The 11950-nt window shown below is 37.0% G+C and overlaps 2 protein-coding genes across 2 annotated transcripts; one reads left to right on the top strand and one right to left on the bottom strand.

Annotated features, from left to right (window-relative positions):
* Positions 1-1169: 1169 nt before the first annotated feature.
* On the bottom strand, positions 1170-4208 carry LOC140889141 (uncharacterized). The gene has a single exon (XM_073296848.1). It carries the CDS (start codon positions 4206-4208, stop codon positions 1170-1172), a length of 3039 nt encoding a protein of 1012 aa, XP_073152949.1.
* Positions 4209-10384: 6176 nt separating this feature from the next.
* LOC140889140 (uncharacterized) lies at positions 10385-11722 on the top strand. Its single transcript, XM_073296847.1, has one exon. The coding sequence runs from the start codon at positions 10385-10387 to the stop codon at positions 11720-11722; it is 1338 nt and encodes a 445-aa protein (XP_073152948.1).
* Positions 11723-11950: the final 228 nt, after the last annotated feature.

The raw sequence follows: 11950 nt of genomic DNA, 5'->3' as shown, positions 1-11950 counted from the left end.
TCGTGCGGCTCTTATCCTAAGCTTTCTTTCTTTGTCCTGCTCTGGGGGACGTTCTCCTTCTGACAGGTACTTGATGATTTCATCCTTCCAACTTGGCTCGCCCTGATTTGCACACAGGATGTTAAGACTTCCAGTTCCTATTCCCTTTCTATCACACATGATGAACGTAATTGTCCTGCTATTAATTCCTGTCGCGGAGCTGTCGAATTTGGCTAGTTGATCTGCTATTTCATTTTCCGTTCGAGGAATTTGTTTGATTTCAAAATTCTCTAAACGAACAAGAAGGTCCTTCACTTTTGATAAGTACTCCTTCATACTATCTTCTTTGGCTTCATAGTTCCCTTGAACTTGATTGACTATGAGTTGTGAATCACTATAGGTGATCAGCTTTCCAGCCCCTGCCGCTAAAGCCAGTTCTATTCCCATGATAAGTGCTTCGTATTCTGCTTCATTGTTTGATGTTGGAAACTGAAATTTGATGGCGTACTGGAACTGATCTCCCTGTGGACTTTCTACTAACACTCCTGCTCCACTCCCTCCAGACGTGGAGGATCCATCTACGTGGATTGCCCAAGTGGGAGCTGAAACTCCTGCGCCATTGGATTCCATTTCTACTATGAAGTCTGCTAGAACTTGTGCTTTAATGGCGGGGCGCAGCTGATATTCAATCCCATACTCACTTAGCTCGACGGCCCATTTGGTCATCCTTCCAGATGTCTCTGGGCTGGACAATATTCTCTTCAAAGGGTGATTTGTTAGTGCGATCACCTGGTGGGATAAAAAGTAGGGACGCAGCTTTCTTCCTGCCACTACTAATGCTAAGGCCAACTTCTCGATGTTAGTGTATCGGAGCTCGGCGCCTTGCAATACTTTGCTTATGTAGTACACGGGTTTATGTTCTCGTTCCCTGTCCACCGTCAGAACTGCGCTGATTGATTCAGTCGATATTGCCAAGTAGAGTAAAAGGGTATCTCCGTCTCTTGGTTTCACGAGCAATGGTGATGCTGCTAAGTACTTTTTTAAATCTTTGAAAGCATGCTGACACTCTTCGGTCCAACGAAAACCTTTTCCCTGCCTTAGGACTTTGAAGAATGGCAACCCTCTGTCAGCCAATCTGGAAATAAAACGGTTCAAGGCGGCCATCCTTCCTGCTAACTCCTGCATCCCTTTTATGCTCTTGGGGGCGCCATGCTTAGGATTGCTTTAATTTTCTCAGGGTTCGCCTCTATTCCTCGCTGGGAAACCATGTATCCTAAGAATTTTCCTCCTCGAACCCCAAAAGCACATTTTTCGGGGTTTAACTTCATTTTGTATTTCCTCAATATCTCAAAACATTCTTTGATATCTTCCACATGCTTGAGAGCTATAACGCTTTTTATCAACATATCATCGATATAGACCTCCATACTCCGCCCGATCAATTTCTCGAACATTTTGTTTACCAATCTTTGATACGTGGCCCCAGCATTTTTCAATCCAAAAGGCATTACTTCATAGCAATAGATACCTTGATCAGTAATGAAGCTTGCTTTTTCTTGATCTTCAGGAGCTAAACCTATCTGATTATACCCTTGGTAAGCATCCAAAAAACTGAGCAACTCACATCCGGCGGTGGAATCAACCAACAAGTCGATTCGTGGCAAGGGAAAGAGATCTTTGGGGCAAGCCTTGTTTAAATCGGTGAAGTCTATGCATAGACGCCACTTACCTCCGGGTTTGGGAACAAGCACCACATTTGCTAGCCATTCGGGATAGGAGACTGGCCTGATATACTTGGTCTTCACCAGTTTTTCTACTTCGACCGTAATATGTTTGTTCTTTTCTGCTCCAAAAGATCGTTTCTTTTGCTTTACTGGCTTCATCCTGGGGTCCACATTAAGTTGATGGAGGGCATACTCATGAGGTATTCCTGGTAAGGGTTTTCCTTCCCAGGCGAATACATCTGCATTTTCCATGAGGAATGTTGTTATCATCTGTTCTACTTCAGCAGGCATCTCCGTTCCAATCTTAAGAGTTCTACCGGGACTTCCTGAAGTTACCTCTATTCTTTTTAGCGCTTCGGTTGCCTCTAAGTGTTTTACTTTCTCGACTTCACTATCGATAGTATGTATTCTATCATTTTTGGGCTCATCTGTCTGTGGATGTCTCTTCTTCTGAGTTGATATCTCGTCCACCCTTGACCTTTTCTTGCAATTGGCTGGGTCTCGCAGGATGTTAGCATGACACTCCCGAGCCAACCTGCTATCACCAATAGCCTCTCCAACTCCTTCTGACGTTGGGAACTTCAACTTCATATGATAGGTTGATCCTATGGCTTGGAAAACATTTAGACTCGGGCGCCCCAGTATCACGTTATATGCAGAGGATGCATTTACTACCAAGAACTTTACCATTTTTGTAACTCTTCTCGGATACGAACCTAGCGAGAGAGGAAGTGTGATCTCTCCTAGTGCTTCCACTACTTCTCCAGAAAATCCAACTAAAGGAGTGCTGATGGGCGTTAGCTGTGCATTGTCTATCCCCATTTTAACAAATGCATTAAGAAAAATGATATCTGCTGAACTGCCCGAGTCAACCAGCATCTTTTTCACCCAGAAGTTGGATATTGTAGCGGAGACAACCAATGCGTCATTGTGCTCAACTAAAGGGTATTCCCTATCTGACTCAGTGAATGTCATTTCTTTTGATATTTTCGATATTTCACACACGACTTGGGCTTGGTTAGGGTGAGGATAGTGATTCCCCCTAGAAGCATTACGCAGAAGAGTCTTCCTTGCTCTATTTGAATCTCCGCAAGCTGGTCCCCCGGTTATAACAACGATAACCCCTCCGGTCGGCATGTTCTCATGGAAATCTCCATTATGATTTCCTTGCTTCTCATGATTCTTTGGGGGTTCTCTGTTTCGGCGGTCTTCATAAGTCTTGTTGTCTCGTTGTTGGTGGTGAGACTTACTCACGAAGTCTTTTAAATAGCCACGTTTGATTAGCTTCTCTATTTTTGTTCTCAAACTATAACAGTCTTCGGTAGAATGTCCTTTGTCTTTGTGAAAGTGGCAATACTTGTCAGATTTCAGTCGCTTTGGGTTGTCTTTCATTGGCCTCGGAGGTTGCAGCAAGCCTTGTTTTTCCGCAACCACCAATATATCAGTCAAGCGTGCATTTAGGGGTACCTGCTGAAGACGAGGGCCTTGGAATCCTCGTTTCTCTTCTTTTCGGCCTTCTCTTGGTTTTTCTTCTTCCCTTTTTCTTTTCCCTAAATATTGTGGTTCAATAGTCTCCTCAATGCGTATATACTTCTCGGCTCTTTCCAGTAATTCTTCCAATGTGCTTGGGGGTTTTCCTGCTATGGATTCTTTAAACTTTCGATGACGGAGTTTTTGTTGCATAATTCCTGCCAAGAGATCATGATTGACATGTGGGACTTCGTGAACAGCCTGAGTGAAACGCTGCACATACTCTCTCAAGCTCTCTCCTTCTTTTTGCACAACCGAGAATAGGTATGATGCAGTCTTAGGGTATTTTCGATTAATGGAGAACTGATGAAGGAAACGCTGAGTAAGTTGTTCCAGGCTTGCAATGCTTCCTGCTGGGAGTTTATTGAACCATGCCAGTGCGCGATTAGTCAGCGTAGTCCAGAAGATTTTGCAGTATGCGGCATCACTGAAGTCATATAGATCGGCTTTTGCATAAAACCTGTCGAGATGATCCTGAGGATCTCCTGAACCATCGTACTCTGGCAGACTTGCTATCTTCACTCCAGCTGTCAGTACCTCGGCTAAAATAGCAGTAGTGAATGGGCTACGCCGGGCCGGTAAGATTGCTAGAGCACTTTCTACTCTCTCCTCAGTCCGAATTCCGGGGCGCACGGGCCCGTGGCTATTTACCTCCTCCTCATGGAGCACGGTTTCCCTTCTTGCACTGGGGTTTGGTACCCTGTTAGTTCCAACTTCTTCTTCTAGTGTGCGTCTCCTTTCTTGGTGTTGAGGAGGAGGCAATTCACCATTTACATTTGGATTGTTTTCCAAGTTATGATGTTGTGCTGCCAAAAAATGTGTCATGGCCTCCGCGACTGCACGCGAGGCAGCTTCCTCCAACATGGATTTCAAGGCATTTGGGGTGATCAGAAACTCCTCTTGCGGCGGGTGGTTAGGAGGCGGGAGCTCCCGTCCACCTTCAGTGTTACGGGTGGCATGTGATCGCGTTTGCATCTCTAGTGGATAGGTGGCTTTCCCACAGACGGCGCCAATCTGATGCGGACGAAATAATTATGTCCCTATTCAGCAAATAAAATAGGAAGTCGTACGTTCTCCTGGTCTCCTGCTTCTTCGGTCACCTACAGATGGGAACGATCTCCTGATCTCCTACTCCTTCGGTCACCTGAAGAAGTCGCACGTCTTCCTTTTGGGTTGTCACCTGATTCACGAACACACGTTAGAGGCGCCGGGTGGTCCCCCGGCGAAAACCCTCCGACGCTCAAATCAGCGATCACCTCCACACAAAACAGGAGAGCAGAGAGCTTTTGTAGGCTAAAGAGTCACTTACCTTGAAATGAAGAGATTCACTCCTATTTATAGGCAAAAATGAGCTAAACTGCACACTAACCCTCCTAGGCTCAAAAAATGCAATTTAATCACCCAGGACTACAAAATTAAGAATTAGTCCTTTAAAAATATTATTCTTGCAAATCGAACCACTCTATTAATTTATATATAAAAAGTATATTTAAAAAATATACTCATACCCATCATATTGTAATGAATGTTGTAATCATACACAAACAGAATTTCATTATTACTTTTAATTTGTTAAATTTTAAAATATCGTTTTGCAACCTTACGTTGATAATGAGAATTTAAAATTAAATATTTTTAAATTACAAAAAAATTGAAAGAAAAAATAACTGCACATTGAAACTAATTGAGAAATTAAATATTTTGCTATGCAAATTCAAGAAATAGTAAATATAATATTTATCATCAACTTGTAATTTTTTTTAGTGAAAAATCATTAATTGAAAGAAGCGGAAGAATAAAATTTTTTATTTTTATTTTTTATGGTTTTCACATGAGACATATATTTTTTTATAATATTCTATAAATTTTAAATTGTATCATATAAAATTTTTATATTTTATTTTCACCAAATTTAAGAGAATGTCAAATTGGAATAAAGGGTTAGAAGGGGGAGTAATGTGGCTCTCTTTTTGGTGGGGTCTCTAAATTTTTTTTATTATTATTTTTTATTTGGTTTTTTTATTTAAAATCATAGAAAAAACCTTTTAATTATGTTGTTGAAAATTTGCATCCTTTTTTTTATTTTGAATTTTTTATTCTCCTTTCTTTGCGTAAAAAAAAACTCTTTCTTAAAAAAAAAACTCTCTTCTTTCGATAAGTTGCTATAATAAGGTGAGTTAAGTTGCTCAAATTGTGAGTTATGATTGATATTTTTATTTTTAATTGATTTGATTTTTGGACTTTGTCCTCCGAAATTCTAAAATATTCTTGTAATTCGCTTATTCATTGGCTCTTATACTCATTTAGTTTATATATATCATTTCTTATAATTTAATAAATTTACCTAATTATTATATTAGTTTATTAAATTAGATATAGATAATAATTTGCATTTATCAATGAGCTCGTATGTAATATTTTAATATTTAATAGAAAAAATATATATAAGGTTTTTCTTTAAAAATTAGCCTAAAGCCTTCTATTTTCTGGAGACGACCCTAAAAATATGCCAAGATTGGATCTTTATTCAAATTCAATTCAAACATCATAAATGAGTAGATGTGGAAAAACATAGGCTAAATGGGGAAAAATATTTCAGCAAGAATTTAATTTATTTATGGAGACATAGGTGAATAAAGATCAGTTTGTGACAAGGCCGGAGAGTACTTTTTAGAAGTAAAGTTGTGATGCTTCTTTAGTTATGCTTTTTACCAATGTTTTTAAACATATAATTTGGCAATTGAATCCTTAAAAATTTATCATAATCCACAATTATCCTCAATTATCTCTTTCTTTTCTTTCTATTCTATTAAACATGAGATTTTTTTAAAATGATACGTTGTTATGTCAAAAACAAAAATTTAAAATTTAAATTCATACAAACTGCTTTATCAACTTATCCCACCTTTTCCTGACTTCTCCACGTATTATTCAACCGCTTTGAATGCGGTTTTCTTTCCCACATCTTCCCACATCCCCTTTCACCGATCTCTCAAATGCTTCTTCCAAAAGAGCACTTCCCCATCTGGTTTCAGAATCCCAATTGCTCCCACTTCCAACACTAATTACCTCTAAAGCATAGTTCCACAATTAATGCAAATTTTATGTAGTTAGCACTATAACCAGTGAAACCAATAGACTGAATAATGGCACCAATGGATTCTACTGAAACGGAATGGAACAAGGTATGTGATCTATTTTTAAGTAGGATACTTTTTAATTGTTGATTTGTGATTTGAATTCTGAAATTTAAATCTCTATTGTCAAGTATTAATTTTGTAAACCGCTATATAGTGTCGAGGTATTAAAATGAAGACGTTCAATATGATTGATTGTATTTCTGTCACAGGGGGAGTTTTGGGCTTCACCACATCATTTTTTGCGAAGGACTGAGGTACAAATTTTCATCCGAATCAGAGGCAAAGTTTTTCATTACTTATTTATGGTCTTAATTTTCCTCTTCATAGTATGCTTGATTAGTTACATCCTATATTTTCACATTTTTTTTGGTTTTCTAAGGAGTAACGATGATTAATGACTTCTGAATCTATGACATTTCGTGCACTCAAATTCATTTCAAACAAATAGATCCTATTAAATTTTATGAACGTGTCTTTTTTTGTTTTCAAATTTTTTTTTTTTTCATGAAATTTTTTCTTTTCACAACTAAACAAATATATATTTTACTTTTCTGGTGCATGAAGACAGACATCGAGGTCGAAGGTTGTGGCCAAATGTATCGACGGTTGTATCATATGCTCAATGGTTACTTTTTATGTATAATTAAACATTAGCATATTTGCACACACGATGTGTGTGACAATTTTTTTTACTTAATTTCAATAAAAAGACTAATAAATTTATTGCAGTAAAAATAATTTTTTTGTTAAGAATGGTAACTATAAGAAGTAGTTAAAACATCATTTCTTCTATCAGATATTTCCTGCTCCATTAGTTTTTTCAAATAATTTAAAATTTAAAAATATATAAATAAAATGATTGATATATTAAATAGAAACAATTAAATGAAAAAAAAGAAAAGAAATAGAAATAGTGGAGGGAAACATGTTATTTAGTGTGTTTTTTTTAAAAAAAATTTAGCATATTAAGAGACCAACTAAGAGTATCTTGCATAATAATAGTAATAGATATGGAAACGGAACAATTAGACAACAATGTTTTCTTATATACTCTTTTATGTAATGTTGTTTTTTTATGAACGTTTCATTTTTAAGTTCTTACATTTTTATGTATGATATACTCAAAGGTTACTTTTTATGTTTTTCACGTTCATAAATATTTATTATCATATGGAATAATTTATTTCATATAGGAATTTGACATTTATGATTGTTGCTTTCGATTTCAGTTTACATATGGAAGTTATTTAACTTCTACCTTCATTCTTTTTAGTTTTGATGTCACAAAGTCTAATTGTTTAGAAGAAGATTATATATTAATTTCAATTGCATGTTAATAGTCTTTATTTTCGATGTATTTGTTTTAAAGCTTACATGGTTTTAATAGAAACTTTTATCATCATTATTGTGAGGACACTAGAGAATGAAATTAAATGGACGACATCATCATCTGCATATATGTGGGGACCTTGACCGATTTTTTTGAAGAAGTCAAATCCCATAATTTGTTACCCGGATTTGAGGTTATCTTTATCAAAATTTTAAAAACAAGATTCAAAATGTTGCATTTTTATGTTTCAAAGGTTGAAACTGCAGACGTTTTTGTTGTATTTGATTTGATTTACCATCATTTTTCTTTTACTGAATTACCAAGAAATCATCATCTTTCTCAGCGGAAGAGAGATTATATACTTGATTTATCAACACATTTATTAAAATTATATTGTAAATGGTATAAAATATATACAAAAAGTACTTGGCATACATTTTACATCAAATTATTGTTTGTTATGTTTGTCATTTGCAAACTAATTATTGGATATAATATGTTAATAGAAAAACCAAATTTATATTTTCAATGGTTTTCAAGATTAAATCATCTATTACATTGTTTTACGGTTAGAAAAAATTATTGTATAAACATCATTTAGTAGGATAGAAAAAATTTTCATTTACATCACATGTATATATAATTATAACTAAAGAAAGAAATTTATTAAAATAAAACATATATACACCACAACATATAATATCGATATATAATATATTACACACGCAACGCGTGTGCGCGTTTTGCTAGTTTTTATAATACTTTTTCTCACATTTACGCCTCTTTTTATAAATATTTTTGATATTTTTTTTATAATTTTAAGTTTTATTTATTGATGAGTTTCCAGGTGTCTTGAATGAAATTCATAAATTTCAAATCAAAATTTTATTTATTTTTATTTTTTAAAAAAAAAATTGAATTTTTAGTATTTCCTTAATTTTTATATATTTTGTGCATTTTTACAAATTTTTTCATCTGTTTTTCAAATTTTTATTAATCTTATACATAAATTTTCAAGCACTCATATTATAAGAAAAAAATTAATTTTGATATAAAATATTCAAAATGTAATAATAATTGTATAAATACATAATTTATAGTGTGAGTACTAAAATTTAATTTAAACAATTACAAAAGATATAAGTTTTATATAGGATATGATATTGCTTTCTCCAAACACTCAAATTTTAACTTCTATCAGCCTTGGACTTTTATTCCAAACATCCACTCTTTTTGCTTCTCACACACTTCTTTATAATATCTGAAAATTCATTTCAAAATCTCGAATTGTTTTAGAAGAAAATGGGTAGAACTTGAGCCTCTATATACGTAGTAAAAGAACAACGATTACTAGAAGAAGTGTCATATAAACTTATTTGCCTCACATAAATATGTAATGAAAATAAATAAAATTGCCAAATTGGTGTGGACCTCTCCAATATATAATACCAAGTGTAAAAGTCACCGGACAATTAATACAAAGATGAACAATAAAACACGATCCAACTATGATTCGAGTCTGATACCTCGTGAAATTATTTTAACCCGAACCCGTTCATTATGGTTTTATGAGGGTTGGCCCAATTATGGGATTATTATTATTAGGTAAGATGTAGCCCAAATTTTTACCTGTTAGGTCTTGTCATGACCTGGGCTGATGTTAATGGGCCGACCCGAGCTGGGGCCCAATGGGTTGGGCATGCTTTTCTAGTTCAAGTGGGACTCGGATGCAGTGAAGATAAGTTTGACCATCTCCAGATATTTGACTAGGTAACTTACTCTATTAATCCCTATAAATACAGATACTATTATGATTGTGTTCATTCATCAACACTCACTCTCACTTTTATATTTACACACTCATATTCTCTAGTTTTCGCATTCATCATACTCTCTGCCTTCAAGACACTGACTTAGGCATCAGAGGGGTCACACCGAAAACATCTTCGGCACCCCCTGACCTAGTTGTTGCTCGTGCAGAATACACTAGTGCCCGACCCGACCTGCTTCATAAAGGAGTTGGAGGATTCATTCTACCAAACCGAACCCAAGGTAAAAAATCGACTTCATCAATTGACACCGTCTGTGGGAATTTGAAGAAAAAAAGTTTCGATGGCTAATCAGAATGGGGATAACCCAAATTTGGAGCAATTGGTAAATCAATCTGTGCAAAGGGCTTTGACAGAAAGGGGCAAGGCCAATCCTTTGCATCCCGACCAAAACGCTCACCTGGAGGAGATCAAAAAGTTGAAAGAAGAGATGGAGCAACTTAAAAAGAAGCAGGCCGGGTACCTAGCTACCACAACCAGAAACATTCCTTTCACTCAGAAGATATTGGATGCCGACCTCCCCAACCATTTTAAATTGTTGGTAAAGGAGATCCAGAAGAACATTTAGCACGCTTCGAGAATGCAGCACTGTTGCATATAATACTCTTACCAGATCAAGTGTAGGGCTTTCCTCACTACTTTCATAGGACCAACACAGCAATGGTTCAATCTGCTACGCCCTGGGGAGATCTAGGAATTCAAGGATTTTAATAAATCCTTTTTGCATCACTTTGCTAGTGGCAAAAAACATCCTACCACTACTTTCATCCTCTTTGCAATCAAGCAACGTGAACATGAAAATTTGAGAGCATATATTCGCAGGTTTAGTGCTTTGGCTCTCGAGGTACCCATATGGCTACGCCAAACCTGCTTATCAGTGCCTTCATGCAAGGGCTGGATACAAAAGACTTTCTCAAATCTCTAATAAAGAGGTCGCCTGAAACATACGAGGAATTACTCGTCCGAGCTGAGAAATATGTCAACATGGAAGAAATACAGGTCTCGCGAGCAGCTGTAAAGAGGGAACGACCCAAAAGCCCAAAGAGCAATAGGGTCCCGAGCAGTAATCCCGGGATGGGACAATCATCCCGACCCGCATTGTTGGGTGAATTCACCTCTTTCACTCCTTTGAGCATGAGCAAAGCCCGAGCTCTACGAATTTGTGACGATCTGCAACTCAGAAAAAGGCCTCCATGGACTGAGAAGGGACCTCGAAATCGGGAATTAGATAAATATTGTCACTTTCACAAGGAGTACGGGCATACTACGGAGAACTGTCGTCAATTAGATCAAGAAATTGAAAGGATGATGCAGCAAAATTCTGAAGTAAAGATTATATTAACTCGTCAAGAGGGATATCACCCGAATAGAAGACAGCGAGGAAGATCTAGACAAAGAGCCAGAGCTGCTCCTCCCCAAGAAGATTTCAATCGCCCAAGTCAGGACCAGGCCAGGAATGAACGAGCTCATCAAAGACCAGCTCCGCCTGCTCGAGGAAATATTAACATGATTTCTAGAGGGCCCACTGATGGAGATTCCAACAGAGCCAGGAAAACTAGCAGCATAAAATTAATAAATATGGATATTGACAATCAAATTGTCCATACTGGTCCGACCCTCTCTTTTGGGTTGGAAGATTTGAAAGGGGTTTCTACCAATCATAATGATGTACTGGTAATAAAGGCCATGGTCGAAAATTATGATGTGGCCCAGATATTTGTGGATTCAAGCAGCTCTGTCAATGTTCTCTTCCAGGAAGCAATAAATCAAATGGGTTTGGGGCAGTACAAGATGGACCCCGTCGTAACATCACTTTTTGATTTCACGGGTCATGCAATCCGACCTGTTGGGTTAGTGCATCTACCACTAAATTTGGGAAAAATCAATTCTCATAAGACCAGGATTGTAAGTTTCATTATAATAGATGCTCCATCTGCCTATAATGCCATACTAGGCAGACCTGCCATGACCACTTTTATGGTTGTCGCATTAGCTCTGCATCAAAAAATAAAATTCCCGGTGGGTAATGATGTCGGCAAGGTACAAGGTGATCAAGTTATTGCTTGCAAGTGTTATGTGGAAAAGGTCAGAATAGAACAAAAAGTGTCCAAAGCTGATAGTGTTGACCGACCTGGACCCTTCGGCATGGAACAAGTCAACCTGATAGAAGACACATCCGTCACTACTTAAGAAGAATTTTAGGAAATCATGATCTCCCCTCCTTGTGGGATGGTAAAAGTTGCTCGCACCCTTGAAGCACAGCTGAAGAAACCCTTATTGGAATGCTTGGAAATAAATAAAGATGTTTTTGCGTGGTCAGTTGCAGATCTGGTAGGGGTACGTCGGGAGGTAGCAGAACATAAGCTCAATGTAATAAAGGATTTTCGTCCTATTATTCAAAAGAAGCGTCACTTTGGT

Source organism: Henckelia pumila, chromosome 3 (assembly GCF_033568475.1).
Source record: "Henckelia pumila isolate YLH828 chromosome 3, ASM3356847v2, whole genome shotgun sequence".
In the NCBI taxonomy this organism is placed as follows: Eukaryota; Viridiplantae; Streptophyta; class Magnoliopsida; order Lamiales; family Gesneriaceae; genus Henckelia; species Henckelia pumila.
Note: the sequence above shows the minus strand (reverse complement) of the source record. Positions and strands in the feature narration are given on the sequence as shown.

Bases quoted from the DNA above. Each gene is read 5' to 3' on its own strand.
- LOC140889140 (XM_073296847.1), top strand. From the start codon at position 10,385: ATGGCTACGCCAAACCTGCTTATCAGTGCCTTCATGCAAGGGCTGGAT.
- LOC140889141 (XM_073296848.1), bottom strand. From the start codon at position 4,208: ATGCAAACGCGATCACATGCCACCCGTAACACTGAAGGTGGACGGGAG.